Here is a 20,944-nt window from a genome sequence, read left to right as displayed (position 1 = left end):
CCCTACATGAAATGTCTGCAGTTTATTTTTTTTATTTTTTAAATATTTTTAATTTAAAATGTTGTTCCCACTGATTCCACAGCACCCCATTGCTGGTCGTACCAGGCGACCGAATTGGGCAACCTGTTTGCCGTGGGTTGCGCCCCTGTGTCGGTGGAGGACGGGATTCTGGGGGTTGGGGGCGATGGAGCCAGGAACCGGTGTTCCTTTTGGCCAACACACCACTTCGACCCTTACTTCACCTAGACGGGTGGTCGAATTGGCCCGATTATATCAATCGTCTGGTCACGCCATGCCCTGCGCATGGAAAAGTGCCACTTTAGATATATATCATTTTTAACAATTTTTATGATGTAATCTGATATTCCAACTTATGCCAATATAATTATTGCCTCGAGTCGGTGGCGGTGGCTCATGGGCCAATCTGGTGATGTCAACCTCCGAATTCTATATGTCTCCAATGTTCTGTCAGGGCCGAACCAGCTGGACATTTCTTTTTGGTAGACAAATGTAGCTATTCGTGTTGTATTTGCTGGAGTATACCACCCCTGTAGCCCTGGTGTTGTAGACTGGCTTCCGCTGCAGCATCGTCCTTTTTGACACTCGATGGCGGGTGGGGATCAGGGGTGGGGATCAGGGGTGCCGAATACTATTAACACTCCATGTCTCACAACCAAACTCCTGGTTCTTTGAAAACAAATAAACATCGCCATGTGGACTCTTTGTCGTCTAATGAAGATGTCTCTCCAGATGTTGCTAATTCTTGGCCTAGGTTCATAGTTATCTCATCTTCTGATGGAAACCCTCTAAAACTAAATCCTTTTGCTGTCTCCAAGGGCATTCAGAGTGCCTGTGGAGAAGTAAAAAACGTAAGTCGTCTCCGAAATGGTTCGCTTCTTGTGGAATGTGCACGGAGACAACAATCTGTCAATCTGCTGGGTCTCCAGCAGTTCGTTAACACCCAGGTTGTTGTTTCAGTGTTTTCATGTCTCTGAACTCCTGTCGAGGAATTGTTAGAGATCGAGCAAAGTGTCTGTCTGACATGACGGAAGAAGAAATTAAAGCAGCATTGACAAATCAAGGCGTTACCTCTGTGAAACGTTTCACTAGAAAACAAGACAATAATATTATCAAAAAAAACACCTACCTGTTTTCTTTCAGACTCTCTACTCTCCCCAAATCAATTAAAGCAGGCTATTGTAACATCGGTGTGGGGGTATATATGCCAAGACCTGCACTCACAAAACTGTCTGCATTCGTTGCAGTTGTGCTCATGAGAGCCCTGAGTGCAGAAATGAAATCAAGTGTGCCAATTGTGATGGACCACATTTGGCATCATCAAAATCCTGCCCAAAATTTGAACATCAGTCGCAAATCCTCAAAATTAAGTACACAAACAATGTCTCTTTGTTTGAAGCAAAGAAATAAGTCCCTCCTCAATCTTCACCTCATACTTATACGTATTCTGCTGCAGTTTATTCTTCTCCTGCTCCTGTTCCAACTGCTCCCAAGGTTACAACTTCTATTTCATGTCAAACAGACATATCTTGGGTGACAGATCCACAGGTCACACTTGATGAGACGCAAAATAGACAGACGAGTTCATCAGCCTCTCAGACAGAGAATCCAACACCAGATCCATCTGAACCACCATCTGACCCATCTGAACATGAAATTTAGACAGTACCCATGACAAATAAGAAAAAGAAACAGTACAAAGAGGGAAAAAATCAGGGCACTCCAGCATGTGGAGGTGCCTCCGTTTTTAGAAACCCCTGTAACGGTTCACAATTCGTTTGAACCGCTTGATATGGACGTCACTCCATCACACCCAGTAAGTGGTAGTGGCCATTCGACACGTTCTAGATCCCCAGTTGAGCCTCAATGAGTGGCTCCCTAAATTTGATTCAGTAGAATTGCAGAGAACTCAGGAAGAATGTTAATGAGATACAATTGTTGGTACAAGATTTTAGAACATCTGTCTCCAAGAGACATACCTTAAGCACACCAACAACTTTGATTTGCGTCAGTATACGTCATATCATTCATTTTCTCCACCGGGAAATAAAGCTACATGTACTGGAGGATCTACGATTTTAGTGAAGCAGGGAGTGATCCACAGCCCTGTTTCCCTTCATACCAATCTTCAAGCCTGTGCAGTACGATTAACTTTGCACCTAACAATTACTTTGTGCTCTTTGTACATTTCACCTTCATCTGCTCTTCAACAGTCTGATATTTAAAAGCTATATGATCAGCTTCCAAAGCCCTGCATCATCATGGGCGATTTAAACGGGCATAACCCTTTATGGGGAAGTGCAAGTACAAACAATAATCATTGAAGATTATTGAACCCATTCTGCACTTGATCTATCCCGCACAGATTCAGATATTTACAATGAATTTGAATGGTCCGTACATGACGATCTTTGTGGTACTGATCACTTCCCTACTGTTCAAAAAGCTGTAAAACCGAATGATGACCCACCTTCATCGCGGTGGAATTTTACAAAGCCAAATTGGTCTTTGTATGAAATATTATGCATAGAACAATTAAAGCCTGACAATTTCAGCAGAAATGTACCAGATCCCATACAATTGTTTTCGGCTCAACTCAATGATATTGCTGACCAAACAATTCCTAAGTCCTCTGCAAATCCTCATATTCGTAAACCATGGTTTACTAACGACTGTAAACATGCAAGAAAGTGTAGGAAGAAAGCGGAAAAGTATTTCCGCCAACACCCTGCTGTTCATAATTTGAATAATGTCAAAATTACTAGTGCTAAAGCTCGACGAGCTTATAAGAAAAATAAGCGCCAATCTTGGAGGAACTATGCCTCCAAATTCAATTCACGTACACCCATGTCCAAGGTATGGAACATGGTTAAAAGAATAAAAGGCAAAGGTTCCAAATCGTCTGTACACCATCTTAAAGACGGTGATAAATGTATAACTGATAAAATTGCAAAAATTCGTCATCATTAAATTATGTTCCTGAATTTCAGAGATATCCGAAAAAACAGGAAAAGAAAAATGTTAATTTTGATTCAAACAATGGTGAAGATTACAATGAAGTATTTTCATTGCACGAGCAGGTGATGATATTATCCACTATCAGTTATTAAAGCATTTGCCTAAATCATGTCTTGAGACACTTTTAGACATTTTTGACCAAATATGGACTTCAGGGAATTTTCCTCCTTCGTGGCATAATGCCGTTGTAGTCCCCATACCAAAACCTGACCGGGATCATACAGATCCCTAAAATTATCGCCCTATATCGTTAACCAGTTGTATTTGCAAAACCATGGAACGAATGGTGAATAATAGATTAGTTTGGTATGTGGAAACCAATAACCTTCTCACAAATATTCAGTGTGGTTTCCGGAAAAATAGAATATTGATCATTTAGTACGGTTAGAATCCTTCGTTAAATATGCTATTGTTAATTAACAACACATAGTATCAATTTTCCTTGATCCTGAGAAAGCATATGATATACTACCCGGAAGCATGGCATTTTAAAGGATTTACATGATTTTGGCTTAAGAGGTCGTTTACCTCATTTTATATCTCAGTTTTTAACAGACAGGTAATTTCAAGTCCGAGTGGATTCAACCCTGTCTGACCATTACAATCAGGATCAGGGTGTCCCGCAAGACAGTATTTTGTCTGTCACTTATCAAAATAAATAGTCTGTCAAAGGTTTTAAGTGATTCAGTAGATGGATCACTTTTTGTGGATGATTCTATCTTGTTGTAGGAAAAATATGCAAACAATAGAGAGGCAGTTTCAAATCTGTCTCAATAAAATTCACAAGTGGTGTCTAGAGAACGGGTTTAAATTTTCTAAATCTAAAACTAATTGTATACACTTCTGCAGAAAATATAAGCCGCATAAGACCCTGAATTATTTTTGAATGGCACCCCTATCAAAGTTGTAAAGGAGGCGAAATTCTTGGGACTCATCTTTGATAGCCATTTAACTTTCTTACCACACATTAAATCACTTATAGTTAAATGCCTGAAGGTGCTCGATTTGTTAAAAGTTGTATCTAATTCAAAGTGGGGAGGGGATCAGACAACCCTCCTTCACTTAAACAGGTCATTGATCCGTTCAAAACTTGATTACGGCTCCATCGTCTATGGTGGAGCATGTAAAAGTAATCTAAACAAACTAGATACTATCCATCACCAAGGACTGAGGCTTTGCCTTGGAGCCTTTAGGACGTCTCCAATTCACAGTTTGTATGTAGAAGCGGATGAACCTTCTCTTGAACAACGCCGTCTGAAATTATCTTTACAATATGTCACTAAATTATTTTCTAATCTGTCAAATACAGCTTTTAATTGTGTCTTTAATCTTCTTTACCAAGATATTTACAATAAAAAAATCATCTCTCGTTCCACCAGTCGGAATAAGAATCCAGTCTGCCATGTTTGTTTCTAATATTAAATTGCACGATATTGCTGCCTCTCAACTGTTTTCATCACCTCCTTGGCAAATGGTAAGGCCAGAGGTAGACCTCACATTAACCTAATTAAAGAAATCAAACACTAATCAACTTATTTACCAACAAGAATACAATCAATTAAGAAACACTTATGACACTTATAAATCTATATGTACTGATGGATCCAAGGATGGTGGTGCTGTTGCTAGTGCCACTGTCATTGGACATTATCTTCGCGTTTACCAGATAACAGTTCCATCTTTACAGCAGAAGCAAACGCCATTTTTACAGCACTAAAATATATCAAAAACCAATCTAAACATAAACAATTCATTATTTTCTCAGATTCTCTTTCGTGCCTTCGGGCGACTAAAAATATGTCATGCAAACATCCACTTTTAATCCCAGTTCTTGAATTATTTAATGATCTTGCTACTGGCCAATATGACATCGTCTTTTGTTGGTTACCAAGCCATGTTGGAATCGTTGGTAACACAATGGCTGCTGCTGCAAAAGCAGCACTCAACAAATCTGTGACACCACTTCTTATCCCATACACTGATTATAAACCAGTTATTAGATCTTACATCAATGATGTGACGCAAAAGAAGTGGGACACCCAAGTAGGTATCAATAGACTACATGAAATTAAACCAAATATTGGTTACACCTACTTGGGCTGTCAGTCCAGATTTGAAGAGGTCATTATGCGACGATGTCGTATTGGCCACTCGAGATATACACATGAGTATATATTAAAAGGTGAGTATCCTCCGTTTTGTATCCCTTGTGATGAAAGAATCACGGTAAAGCATGCCCTGCTTGATTGTATTGATTTTTCCATCACAAGGGATAAATATTTCAGTGTAAAAGCAATGAAGGACCTTTTTAGTAAAGTTAACTCTCATTTAATACTATGTTTTTTTTAAAGAAATAGAACTTATACATAAATTTTGATGTAGTTGCTGTATTGTTTTAAAAATTGGTAGTGCAAAATTCATACCTTAGATTGTTAGTGGCTGTACACTCGAGGGGGGTTGAAGTAGCGTAAAATTATTGTCCCCCTAAGAGGGTATGTAAGTCCCATATCATTCGAAGTATTTTTCTGCATACCAGGCTTTTAAGCGTAGAATATTCGTTATTTTAATCTTTGGCTTAATTGATACACTGTCGCCAGGGACTGAAGGGATCATATAAATCCTGCTGGGGTCCACACAGGAAGCAAAGGCACTGTAAGTCCCATAGTCCCTAGTATGGTGATCTCCCTTTAGTTACTGACGATCTCTAGCCCATTTTTATATTGTGTTGTTCACTTATACTTATGCCTTTTATATATTCTCAACTAGTTTTAAATATACTCTGTGATATTCTAGTTAGTGTACTCTCCATCGTTGACAGCTTTTTATATTGTCTAAATATGTGTATTATTAATGTACTTCTTGTCACGATATGGCTGAAATACTGCCGATGTGACGTTAAATCTTAACTCACTCACTCACTTTTGTACTGGATTCAAAAGCTCGATAAAAAAACATCTGTACACAGAGAGATATATTGCTGGGTCCAGCAAATGTACCACCAAATCCCTGTCTCAATGATTAACCATAATCCTTAATGCAATCAAGGAATGACTTTCTTTATATTTTCACAGAAAGCATTTGAGGCAAGTGAAATTAATACTATGTGGATTCTCAAAAACTCAAAGGATTTTTACGATCTCAGAAAAGAACCAGGTTCAATTCTTTCAAAACTTTGATTTTTTCTGTGTACACAACTATCCAACATGACAAACTTAAGGGGAATCTTCATTCCTTACCCCATGGCGTTTGTTACAAGACGTGGTGACCAGATACAGTTACATATCTATCTTTAGGGCAATTTGTTTGAAATTAAATCATTTGCCATCTGAGTAAGTGAGTTGGGTTTAACGCCGCTTTTAACAGTATTCCAGTTATATCACGGCGTGTCAGCTTAATGTGTGAGGAAAGCCCGAAGTGATGCAGATCTCAGACGTTTACCACTTCGGTGAAACCCACGAGCACGGATATGGTGATTTGCCATTTGAAGTTAAATGAGAAAGCAATGTGTGAAAAGCTGTAAACATGTATGTAAAAACTGGATGTAAGACATTTAGGCAAAAAGTAGGCATCCCCATGTGCGCCAACTGTGCTACCCTTCTTGTTGATGTTTTTCTTTATGCATTTTTGCTTGGAGAGGCAATTTCAAAACAATGCAGTTTGGCCAAGATGTTTAACTTGATCTTTAGGAATATACATGGCCGGAGACCGTCAATTCCGAACCAATCCCCCCCCCCCCCCCCACACACACACACTTATGCACCCACCTGAACTAGAAATAGAGGAGACCAGTGAGACTGCCTCATCTGTTTCGTATTAGATCTAAGTATCACCATTCAAGTGACAAGTGAGTGAGTGAGTTAAACTTTAACGTCACATCGGCAGTAGCTCAGCCATATGGTGATACACATTGAAAGATAAATACCTGTCACAAAGGACAGTAAAACATCAGCATGACATCACAGATTGGAATCTAATAACTAACACATTCTAATACTAAAACGTCTAATCAACACATATACTTTACATTTTATACTATTAAAATACCTTGCCTCCACCGCATCCCTACCATGGATACATCAGGCACAATCCAAATATGAAATGTATTAAAATTCTTGTTCTCTGCAATGTACTTAGATATTATGAGGATTTATGTGTCACAATCAGGGGACAATGATTTTACTGTACTTCAACACCATTTAATGACACAACCAGAATAATATAAATTATCAATTACATCTAAGTTAACACACATTTATTTAAAAGCTATTGATCAGTCCTATTTCCTTTAAAAAATCTATAATGAAATCTGAATTTACTTTGATAAAAATATCCCTTAAATTTGAAACTTGATAAAAAGTATCCCTTGTGAGAGAAAACTCTACACAGTCAAATAAAACGTGCTTGACAGTGATTCTCTTATCACAAGGAATGCAAAATGGAGGATCCTCGCCTTTCAATAAATACTCGTGAGTATAACGACTGTGGCCAATGCGACATCGTTGTGGAATGACTTCATCATGTATTGACTGGCAACCCAAGTAAGTATAATCTATAGTTGGTTTTAGCACGTGAAGTTTGTTTGCACCTAACTGGGTATTCCACCTCGTCTGCATTTACTGCCTGATATAATTTCTGATATAAGGTTTATAATCAGAGTACGGCATCAGAAGGTGGGAGTCAGATTTATCCAGGGCTGCTTTAGCTGCAACATCAGCTTTTGTGTTTCCGGTTATGCCGACATGACTCGGTAACCAACAATAAACCATGTCGTAATTGCCAGTAGAAAGATCATTATACAACTCTAAAATGTCAAGAAGATATGGATACGTGGAAGACACATTTTTAGTGCCTGAAGGCATGACAGGGAATCTGAAAAGATGACATTGTTTACATTTTCATTGATGTTGAACATATGCCAAGGCAGTCAGAATAGTCTTTGCTTCAGCAGTAAAAAATGAGCTACAGCCTGGTATTCGGAAAGATATATATTTTTTATCCAACGACAGTGGTACTTGCTACTTTGTCACCGTCCTCTGATCCCATATGTAAATATTGAGCGATGTTAGTCATATTTTGCTCTCATTTGTAGATTTTCATGTCGAAAAACCAATTGTTGTTGTTGTTTGTTGTTTAACGCCACACCCAGCAATATTCCAGCTGTATGACGGCGGTCTGTAAATAATCGGAACAGATACTCCAGTGACTGATATTATGAGCATCCATCCACGCAATTGGGATCGATGACATGCATCAACCAAGTCAGCGAGCCTGCGATCAAAACTGAGTCCCAGGAACATGGCTTCCTCTACAACTTTGATAGGATTGGCATCTAAAAATAGTTCGGGATCTTTATGGTACATGTACTTCCTACAAAAATGAATACAGCTGGTCTTGGCTTTAAAAATTTAAAGCCATTTTCAAGTGACCATTTCTGAATTTTTTTAAGACATAACTGTAGTTGTCTTTCGATAGTAAGCATATTTTTGTCACGACATAACATATTGAAGTCCACAAAAAAGTGACCCATCAAGCGAGTCATTTAAAACTTTGGAAAGGCTATTGATCTTTATGCTAAATAAAGTAACAGATAGAATACTGCCCTGTGGGACACTCTGATCATGATTACAATGGTCAGACAGGGTATGACCCACACGAAATTGAAACTGTCTGCCTGTTAAAAACTTGGATACCAACTGAGGCAAACGATCTCTCAATCCAGAATCATGTAACTCTTTAAGAATATCATGCTTCGACGTCGTATCGTATGCTTTTTCAAGCTCGAAAAAGATGGATACAGCATGTTATTTGTTGACAATGGCATTTTTGACGTACGATTCTAAACGTACCAAATGATCAATGCTACTTCTGTTTTTACGGAAACCACATTTAATATTTGTAATGAGGTTGTTGGTTTCCAGGTACCTTATTAAACGATTATTTACAATCCGTTCCATAGTTCCACAGGTTGTTAATGATATTGGTCTATAATTTGAATGATGATCAGAATGATCTAGTCCAGGTTTAGGTATGAGGATTACAATGGCATTATGCCATGATGGAGGATCATAATCTGGTCATAAATGTCTAAAAGTGTCTCAAGACATAACTGAGGCAAAAGGCTTCAGGAGCTGATAGTGCCAAGGGCAGTATGTAGCTAATGGAGTGAAAACACTTCATTATCTTTAGCAGAGGACTTTGTTATCGTTTCATCAGCAATTTCATTCAGTTGTTCCGGGAACAGCTTAATAGCGTCAGGAGCATTCCTGAAAATGTCACGTGTTAACTTGTCAGGTTTTGAAATAAAGACCAGTTGGCCGTTCCACCGTGATGAGGGCGGAACGTCAGATGGGTTATTAGTTTTCAGAATTGTAGGGAAATTGTCGCTTCCACACAAATCGTCATTGACCCACCAAGTAAATTCATTTAACAAGTTAGAATCTGATAGCGACAGATCTAACGCAGAATGCGTCCTAGCAGCAGGATGTAAAGTTTTATTGGAACCATAATTATAACTACATATGTTATTATCCGAGATAAAAGTTTCCCTCTAGAATTTAGATTGACGCTTCCCCATAAAGGATTTTGACCATTCAGATCACCCATTATGATACAGGGTTAGGAAGCTGATCATATAGAGATGCTGATTATGTGTCAAGATACTGCTCTACAGCTTCAAAAGAAAATAAAGACCTTGGAGAAATTCCGTGATGATACTGGCATGGAAGTCAATCTGAATAAGACTAAAATAATAGTATTTCGGAATGGAGGTCCTCTTCGCAGTTATGAAAAGATAGAAGCTGTCAACATGTACAGATATTTAGGAATAATTTTCTCACCAAAGTTATCTTGGACCAGAGCCTAAGCATGTCTAGCAGCCCAGGCAAGGAAAGCACTTTTATCAATATATAATTATCAAAAACAATTTGGATACATTAATCACCATGATCTTTTTAATATTTTGATGCTATGATTTCACCAATCCTATGTTATGGATCAGAGATCTGGGGAACCAGCTACTGTAACATTATTGAGAGTGTCCATAACAGATTCTGCAAATCCTTTTTGAAAGTAAGGTCACCAATAACAACATGGTTCCAGGAGACTGTGGTAGGATGCCCCTACACTATAACTACACGACAAGAGAAGTCAAGTACTGGTGCAGACTAATTCAGATGGAACAACACAAGCTACCCATCCAAGCTTATTATATACTAAAATCTCTTGATGATAATGGTAAAATTACATGGGCATCACATATTAGAATGATTTTATTCCAGTTTGGATTTGGTTTTGTTTGGCTAAGCCAAGACATTGGTAATATTCAACATTTCATGACAGATTTTACGACTGCCTCACTCAAATTGGCACTTTTCCCTGACATCATCAACGAAATGCAATTACTACTCACAGTTCAAGTCATTACTAAATATGGAATCATATATTACTTGTGATATGTCTTCTTACCAACGTAGACTTATAGCCATGTTCCGGTGCAGTAATTTCAGACTTGCTGTTGTACTGCGGCGTCACAACAACATCCCATATAATGAACGTGTCTGCACTTTCTGTTTTTCGATGGGACATAGCCATGTTGAAGATGAATTCCATGTTCCTATGATTTGTGACCAGTATTCTAGAGCAAGAAGAAACTCTTTCCCCAATCGTCTCGTCACCCCTCCCGCTATTGAGAATTGTATAAGACTTATGTCAGCTGAAAACGAACAAATTATAAAATAAAGCTCAGGTAAATTTCTCTTCCAAGTCATGAACATTCGAACGGAAACACAGTGTTGGACGGTAAATCATTATTAAATCTACTCAGCATGCAAATATATATATACAGTATATTTCCATTGTATTATGGGCCGGTGGCCTGAAGTACCGAATACAATTGTCTGTTGTCTGTCATATGGAGATTGTAGTTCAGAACGGTTAAGATTAGAGCAGGGAAGAATACAGAGTTAGCACAAAGTAAATGCAATGTGCAAAGTAAGACGTATTGCAATAGCTTTGAGATAGAGACACAGGACTGTGAATCACAACCTGTCGCACCAGGATGAAAGATCCTCCAGTGGCTTTAACACCCGGAGGGGAAAATGAATGATATGAACTAACGAAAGTCAAATGTATTTGTTTGCTTAAGATATGTCTCTTGAAGACAAATTGGCTCAAGTTCCTGTACCAATAATTGAATTTCTTTAAAATTGGACCTAGCTTTATAGACCTCTGCAAGTCCACTGAATTAAAGAGTTATAATTGTTCATGTTATTGGCGGTGGAAGCACTGGAGATCTACTTTTCCCTGCCTGAGGTGACTTGCTTCTGTTGCGAGCTCGAGGATCGGGGAGACATTTATGTCTTACAGTATCTGAAATTCATTAAAAAGCTGCACAGGATCACGAAAACCCTTGGGCACTCGATCTGACCGTTTTGAATAGTCTTCTTTTTACTTGCATGTTTCACAATGGGAGATGAAATTCTTGTTGGATGATCAGTCGGAGATTCAGTTGATGCAATAGCCTCATCAACAGTTGAAGTTGATTTGATAGCTGTGTACTTATCTGTGTTTGCCCAGGTGATGTCAGTCTGACTTGCTACAGACTTAACTGATTTTGGTAATCGGGCGGGAAACAATTGCAGATTATGACATACCAGCTTTTGCAGGGGAGGTTGCATTGAATAAAGGTTTGGCTTCATGATAAGTAATACTCTTTTGAATTTTGAATTTGTTTATTTCAAACACATACTTCCAGATTGGACATGATTTTGATGAAGACGTATGCTCTCCAAAGCAATTAACACATTTTGGAGGTGTCAGACAATCTGAACCTTCATGTGCAGCTTCACCACATCGGAAGCTTGTCATGCGATTTCTACAAGATTGGGCACCATGGCCAAACTTCTGACAGTTGTAACATCGAAGCAGATTCGATATATATTGTTCCACCTTGATATTACAATAGCCAGTTTTGGTGATAAATGTTAATAGTTTCATAATATGATATAAAACGGTTTCCGAGTAATGCTCGGGTAGCCTAGTGGTTAAAGCGTTCGCTCGTCACGCCGAAGACCCGGGTTCGATTCCCGACATGGGTACAATGTGTGAAGCCCATTTCTGGTGTCCCCCGCCGTGATATTGCTGGAATATTGCTAAAAGCGGCGTAAAATCAAACTCACTCACTCCGAGTAATGCTATGGAAACCGATGATATGCGTATTTAAGTTTTATTCCAGTTTGTTGCTTTGGAAACACACAAGATATGTTTTCAGAAATACCAAAACATGAAAAAAAAACAGTTCAGCACACATTTCTATATCCCCCTCCCACTTCGCGAAGGGAATAATAAATAGAAAGAAGTGACTGCATTTACAGACTACGTATAGTTCTGATGTATTCCAAGCAAAAACAAATCCAGATTTTCATGTAGTGCACTGACACTCTAATTCAGGAACACGCGTCATCCTGACTCGCGAGGCCGCATATTGTATGGACATAAACGTCACAAGCTCTGCACAGAAATGTCTCATTTCCAAAGCGGAAAGATCACGTGCTGAACTAGATTCCTAACAGAGACTGGCGACATTATAAGGTAGTATGGGTTAATACGTGCACACGACCGACAATCTCGGATTAAGTGTGACATCTTAACTGCCTTTGGCCTTTACTTACAATGAAAAATCCAATTAAATCAAAAACATTTGACATTCGCCATCGCTGATAGTCTGGTCAAATCAGGATATCCCCTTTCCTTCATAATTATCCGGGAAGCGTTGTATTTGTGAAATAAAATGACCTCACTGCATTTATGAAATCCCACCACATCATACTCTCATGATATGAGGGTAGATTTTGATATCTGTTTTTTGTTTTAACATACATTTTGTTTTGATATCGAGCAACCCTTTTATAATGGTCATTTACGACTGTCGCCACAGTATGTTGGCTAGTGTGTGAGACTTGTTATGATCATGAAAAGTGTTTGGTTGCTTTTATTGGAAAGACTGCCGATGCGTTAGAACGTCTCACCGCTCTCACTCTGTGCTGTATCTTCACAACTTGGAAGTGACCAGATGAATCTGTTTGATCATAGCCCTATTGAAACTGACCTTACCTCAACATCTATTGGGACTTGGCCCGTAACACAGATATTTAAGCACTTAAAACAACATTGTTTGTTACATAAGCATATTCCGGATATTCTAGCACCGCAGACTGGAACCAAGGGGATACAACTAATCCCTTTTCCCTTGTCTCCCAAAGAGTAAACTGGAGCAAAATGTATGATTGTACCTCCCACGCCCCTCAAACCCATAAACAACTAACTCTATTTCCTCAAGATCTGCAGTACACACCTATCCGCCCACTCACATGTTCTCCTGACCAGTGAAGATCCGGGGTAGAGCAGGTCTTCAGCAACCCATGCTTGCCGTAAAAGGCGACTAACGGGATGGGGTGGTCAGGCTCGCTGACTTGGTTGATTGCGTGGATCGATGTTCACGATATGAGTCACTGGATTATCTACAGACCGCCATCATAAAGCTGGAATAGTGCTGTGTGCGGCGTAAAACAACAAACCAACCAACCAACTAACAACATGTTCTTCCACTCAAATTGAGTGGGTGAATATTGGTTACGCCGCGTCAACAATATTACTGAGGAAACAATGTCGGGAATAAAATCTAGACCTTCGGCTTGATGGGTGAAACATTTGCCCAACGGCTACCCATTGTCCTTTTACCTCTGCAAACCTTTCTTCTCCTTTTACCTCTTTCTTCACACAGAGAACTTACGCCCATACGAACCGCCCCAAACACTCCCAACATCTCGCCCAACATACCCACTTTCCTGGCCGTCAAACTCTTTCGATAATCTCACCTCTGTCAAAACGAACGACACCCCAACCTCTCCTGCCCTTCCCAGCGCTCCAATAACATGCTGAAACACGGTTTCGATACGGGTCGTAATTTCACGGGTCAGTGGATTGTCGCATAGATAAAACCCCGTCCACAAACACATCAGACAGGTGAAACGCCACTCCCCTCAAGGTAAGACAGCTATGTAAACTGCTTCACTACAATCTCTATTCAGGAACAACTGTCGTTTTCTGGTGAATTCGAACTTGAGCTTGATATTTGACATGACGTGACTTTTGCATGCGCTGTTGAAAGCTATTTGCTCAAACCAAAACTATCATATCACTGTGACTTCGTCACAGGTGCATAACAATGTATTTACGACTTATCAGATTAGATTATGACTGGTGCCACTGGCAGGACAGGATGCGATCAACTTTTCGCGAACACCAGGTATCGTCACTCTTTGTGATTCATAAACACATGCGTATTATACAGTCGAAAATTCAACAATGGACTCTGCTTAAGCAGAGATCTTTTATGATTATGGATGGGGAATCATCGCTTTGGACAGTGTGGGTTGTATTGTGCTGAAAAGTTAGAAATGTTTACTTACTAAATTAGACAAAGATGTAATTTGCGTTCTTGTTGAAATGTGTTTTCTGTCGCAATGCGAACAAAAAAAAACAATAGTTGACATTTATTTTCGTACCAATAGTTTCATAATCCTTTGCCATGTTGGAATTCTGGGGCACAGCTGGTAACCCTTAACATGATTGTCGTAAAAGCCTATTTCGAAGTTGGTATGGGGCACTGGTGGCCCAGTCGTCTATGGCGCCGCGATTCGCTCTGAGTTGCGTCCCTTGGGCACGCCAGAAACCTATGATTGTGGGTTCGAATCCCGGTTCGTCCCGATTATACCCGTGCTCGTGAGTTTCACCGAAGTGGTAAACGTCTGAGACCTGCATCACTTCGGGCTTTCCTCACACATTAAGCCGACACGCCGCGATATAACTGGAATACTGTTAAAAGCGGCGTTAAACCAAACTTACTCGCTCGAAGTTGGTAGGTATAAGACACATTCGGCATTTCCGACAGAGCTGCATTTAGAAGGATATACTTTCGATGGCATATGGTTTATTTGTGGATATTTTGAAACCAACAAAAACAGGCACACATACTCCATGATGCACTGTCATGACTTGTATGGTCACATTTTGTATGCATCTTGCAAATGTGAATGTCCTTCATACATATGTATTTTTCCATCAGCCGCTTAAACAGCATGTCTGTTGTCGAGGACCATGACATGGGAGGTAACTCTATCAGCTTCTTGGAGGTCGATGGCTTTCGGTATCCTCTGGTTGACCCGGAAACAATCAAGGGTTTGCCACAGATGAAGGTCAAAGGCGACGATATCTTTCTTCTTGCATATCCCAAATCAGGTAGCTTTACAGGTTATAGTGACTTTTAGCCACACACACACACACACACACAAACACACACACACACACACACACACACACACACACACACACACACATATATATATATATATATATATATATATATATATATATATATATATATGGAGCGATGTCCCAACCACAAAGTTTACAATCACGTCATAATACTCAATGACGTCATTTGTAAATGTTTTTGCTGAACACATCGGCGAAACAATGACATGTGACGTCAGCCTAGCGTCCTCTCTGGGATATATTATCTCTGCACGCAATGTCTTTGAATTAGCCAAGGGATGTTGAGAGTTTTCAATATTTGTTAGTGAAACTTCTTCCAGCAGTATATTTCCACCCGCTTCGGTATTAAGCACTGTGTTATACCAGCTTATTGTTATTAAACGGGTGATCTCTTTACGGGCGAGTAATAAGAATAATTGTGTTTGAATAGTAACAATGCTACCATCAGTTTGAATAATACTCGATTCTGATTTGTCATTCAGAGGTATCAAATCACAAAAAACACTTCTGATTGAAACGGCATCACTAAAGCATCACTAGAGGAATACTTATATTTAATATTATATTTAATATTTGTAGAAAAGGACACAAAACATCAAACAAAACAGACAAATGAAAGAAAACATTTTGTACCAGGGAGTTTAAGCTGTGTTTTATTGTAGTACAAAAAAAAGCAATAACAATACTCATACATTACATTTCAAATGATCTCAGGTACCCACTGGCTCTGGGAAGTGACATCCATGTTGCTCCAGGGAAGTGCGAATGCCATCCCTCACAGCAAGAGTGAGCTCATGGTGGAATTCCAGACACAGGAAGTCATTGACGCCTTCCCAGCATCCCCTCGTGTCCTCAACACGCATGTCCGGTACAACCAACTTCCGTTACAAGCCAGAGAGAAGAAGTGTCGGCTTATCTATCTCTTGAGAAACCCTAAGGATGTTGCCTTGTCCTACTATCACCACCATAGGTCTTTCAAGAAATTTTACAGAGGGTACAGTGGATCGTTTAACGATTATCTCCCTTTCTTCCTGGCTGGCAAAAGTAAGACATTTTATCCACAGAGGCTTGTAACTAAAAAAAACCCAGTGTACCATATACATGTAGCTGCTCTTTTGAGCGTTACAAATCCCTGTGATTCTATCTGCATCATATTTTAATTCGGGCTTGGGAATATAGATGAAATGGGTAATGATTGTCAAGGTACTTGTTTCTCACCTCCCGCCGCCAGCAAATTTTCCTCTGGCCAACAGATTTTGTTTTGCTTTTTCGAAAAGCAAGGTCGAATATAGAAATGCAACTTACGTAAGTAAAGTGAACTGTAGATACCTGGAATGGAAGCAGCTCTCGGTTACGTTTATTTCTATCTTGCCATATAGGATTCGCTTCCACTATAGTTCACATATTAAGTGGGGGGCTGTGGGGAATGTTAGGGAAAGCATGAAGACCATCAACGCATTGAGTTTGGACCCGTTCTTCACCCTACTGCGCGCCTGCTCCCATCTGTGAAAATTTTGGAGGTGGTTAAACACAAAAATAAGTAAGTGGAAGCGACAAAACCTTTCCTGTAACTACAAGACATCTCCACTGTACGACCATATAATTAATTACTATGAACCGTGACAACAGGGGGTTTTCCACAATTGTGGCACCTGTCACGAACACATGCAAAGGTAAATACATTGACGTATACATTCATAAGAATTATGTCTTATATAAATACACTTCATCCTCTTGCAGCGGACTACGGTTCCTGGTTCGACTCTGTTCTCCAGTGGGAGGAGGACATCAAGATCCAGCGAGACAGACATCCAATACACATTATCTCATATGAAGACATGAAGGAGGTCAGTACGTTCACAGCTGCTTGGAATACCTTCACAGAAATTATGTTATGAGTACAATCAACTCCAAAACAAACAAAGTTCAGTACAACAAATAATCCGCTACGCCAAACTAATTTATCAACTCACAGTAGACGCAATAAAGTAGTACCGTTACTTGTCCATTCCTAAAATATAACAATATGGTAACACAGAAATATGAACGTAAAAGAATTTAGTGGGAAACCAACAGACAACCAACGCATAAAAGCAAAGCACAGTTCACAGACTTGCCTTGGTTGACGTTAAAGGAGATAGGCCAAGCTTCGGGTATGCTCCTGGTCGTTCCCACCCAAACTGCAGCAGACAACTTCTTCGAATTCGACTGAGTCCACCCCAGACAAGTCATCAGCAAAGTGGTACTGTCCTCAAACGTCCAAGATCAGGCCAACCTCCTGTAAAAACACCCAGACAAGATCGGCCTGTGCGACGTCAAAACATCAACGATCTCTTCAGACACTCAGACAAGCACCGACACGGGCTGCAAACACCAGTGGACGTCAAGCCCCCGAATTACACTGATTCGACGACTGAGAGCTGCAGGATTGCGATGTCGCCGAATCTTAATCGTGGAAATAATCAGCCTAGTGTGTAGGCCGAAGAACAGAAACGACAGATTATTTGCTGATTCATAACATACTTAATATACGACAGTGCTGAACTGGGGATAACGTTGAAATTTCCATGACGTATTCATATGGATTTCATCACTATTTTATCTTTTACGGCCAAAAAAATCTGTTTCAGCAGAAACCGAGACTGATTATTTGACGTTTTATATCTAAGAGGAAGTACGTAACTGTTTTTTTCTTGTAGGCGTGTAATGGCGTGGGGTCTCGTAAAGTGATCCCTTTGTCGTAAACGGTACTGCAAATGTCAAGCACAACGTGGGTGACTGTCATCCTGAGCCATTGCTAAGACATTTTCAACGTTCTCGACGTCAGCTTTTCAAGCTATTGGCTGCCAGTCTTCTGGTAGTCATGAACACCGTTGTTGTTCCTGTTACTGTGGACGTCTCGTCCCAGTTCACGCGACTTGTCATGGTATTCAGTGTGGTAATAACAAAAGATACAACTGTATAACTGTTATTTTTCTCAAGAGTTAAATCCACTTTGAGTTAAAAAGTATATAAAACTTTTGTGACCTGACATTATATTGTCTCCAGAACCCCGTGGAAGAGATACGGAAATTGGCAGGGTTTCTGGGAGTATCTGGAGATGATTCACTGTACAACGCCGTGGCGAACAAATGTTCTTTTGAGGATATGAAGAAAGAGAAGGAACCGTATGAACCTAAGTTCGTTTATCGGAAAGGCAAGTAAAAGACCCCATTGGTATACATAAAAATCAAAACAAAGACGCTACAGTCATGTCGAAAATGGAAAAGCGGCATATCTATAATCGTGAGAAATGTCTGCTAAAAGCAAAGTTTATTGTTCATTTATGACTAAATCATGGGTATGTGTTTATAATTCACTATCAAATAGTGATGATAACAGCTGTTCGCTAAAGGGTGAGCGTAAACCGGTAAACATGGGACTCTATAATTGTTATCAATTGGACTTCATGTTCAGAACACACACACATACGCACACGCACACACACACACACACACGCACGCACGCACGCACGCACGCACGCACACACACACACCAAGTGAGTAGTCTTTTAATTCAACAATATCTTCATGTGTGTTTGTTCCTAAGAAAAATAATGATTGCGGCCTGTAAATAATCGAAAAGAAAAATAGCCAGCTGTTGATATCACGTGCACGACGGTGTCCATCAGGGTATAATGACACAACCGAGTCATCAAGTTTGACCAAACAAACCTTTTTAGTCAAGTCTTACGACATTCATTTCATACCAGGGGTCATTTATAATCTGGAATGCCCACCTGGATGTCCTGGTGGTGGTGTACATGTTCTGGCACAGAAGCGTCAGCTGTGAACACTCTACGTTGATCATGTACCTCGTTATGTTCCAGGCGATATGTGTCATCACCTGTATCATTGTGCAACTACTGAATGTAATTAACAGCATGTTGCCTGCGAACACTACACTCATTATTTACCCCGTTATTTTCCAGGGGAGGTGGGGAACTGGCAGAACTGGTTGACACCAGATCAGAACGAGATGTTTGACAAGCTGTACCAGGAGAAGATGAAGGACAGCAAGTTCAAGGACAACATCAGGTTCACTCTACCGTAAACATTGATGACACTAGGGTGTGTGAGTTTGATCTCTGGTAAAGTAACCAAGTATAGTAACCAAGAGCTACGATGCAATTGGACTGCATGCACATAGCCAAAGCAACACACGGGACCCTTAAGAAGATTTAGCTGCTAAACTGTAGCCATGTACTGCTCCACAAACAATACTCAGAAATCGGCATTACGTTAAAATCACACTGAACAAGCAATTGAAATGTGAAATTCTGCTGAAGACGTAAGTTATATTGTGCAGTAGCAGGTAGAGTATATTTACAAAATGTACCATATACATTGTGATTTTCTGATAAAATGTTAGCACTTACATACCGTTTCATTCTTAATGGGATAATTACATTTACAGATCTTGAAGCATATTGTTTGGTGTTTGTGTTTCAGCAAAAATCACAGGATAACATGTTTGTGTGTTATTCTCTGCCTTCGTGTGGCGGTTGAGCTGTCACTGCCATAATGAAGGATAGGGAGAACGCCCTGCTCAGAGTGTAGGTTGAATAACGGAAACGACAGATTATTTGCTGATTCATAACAAGCTTTTTATAAGACAGTGCTGAACTGGGGATAACGTTGATATGATAGCACACATGCCCAGGACACAAACGACGTTAATGGAGTATTGCACAGAATGAGTGAGTAAGTAAATTGGGTTTAACGCTGCTTTGAACAGTATTTCGTTATATCATGGCGTGTCTTGATGTGAGAGGAAAGTCCACAGCCAATTGCAGCATCTCAGACGACTGTGCCATCCTTGCCCCTATACGGGTTAGATGACCCAGAGTAATAACTTTTCGGTATTTGCACATGTCATTTTGTGATTCTTGGTGTTGATTGGACAGCTTTAAATAGACAATGTTCCATTAGAAAGCGGGACTGGTTTTATTCTCACCGGTGTTCATTCATACATGTTACATGGTACACGCATGTACATGTACTTGCTACACTCTCATGTGTACGATATTTCCATCAAAGATTCCATCAACGAAGAAAAAAATGAAGTTTGTTTTTCATTAATTCATCAAATGCAATTTCGAAATTGACAAATAAAGATTAGATGTTTCATAAACGCTTGTGAACAAAAATGGCACCCAACAAAGCAGACAACTTCGTTAAAGTGGACGACAGCATAACCAAAAGAGGTGTCCGTAAAATCCGCTGTTGATAACATTTCACATTTTGTTGTCAGTTTTGTACAGCGTGACATTTTAGTACATTACCGAGTTGGAGTTGCCACATCAAACAAAGCACTGGTGTGAACATCCGAGTTGCGGCACCAAAACAAGCACCGGTGTGCACATCCGAATTACCACACCAAAACAAGCACCGGTGTGCACATCCGAATTACCACACCAAAACAAGCATCAGTGTGCAAATCCGAGTTGCCACAACAAAACAAGCACCGGTGTGCACATCCGAATTACCACACCAAAACAAGCACCGGTGTGCACATCCAAATTACCACACCAAAA

At 39.8% G+C, this 20,944-nt stretch overlaps 1 protein-coding gene across 1 annotated transcript; it reads left to right on the top strand.

Moving 5' to 3' along the window:
* Positions 1-15,173: 15,173 nt before the first annotated feature.
* Positions 15,174-19,461, top strand: LOC139455845 (sulfotransferase 1C4-like). Its single transcript, XM_071237391.1, has 5 exons — positions 15,174-15,333; positions 16,084-16,413; positions 17,110-17,216; positions 18,418-18,565; positions 19,340-19,461. The coding sequence occupies exons 1-5, from the start codon at positions 15,174-15,176 to the stop codon at positions 19,459-19,461; spliced, it is 867 nt and encodes a 288-aa protein (XP_071093492.1).
* Positions 19,462-20,944: the final 1,483 nt, after the last annotated feature.

The sequence above is a fragment of the Haliotis cracherodii genome, unplaced genomic scaffold, assembly GCF_022045235.1.
Source record: "Haliotis cracherodii isolate W230 unplaced genomic scaffold, xgHalCrac1.p SCAF_11, whole genome shotgun sequence".
NCBI lineage: Eukaryota > Metazoa > Mollusca > Gastropoda > Lepetellida > Haliotidae > Haliotis > Haliotis cracherodii.
Note: the sequence above shows the minus strand (reverse complement) of the source record. Positions and strands in the feature narration are given on the sequence as shown.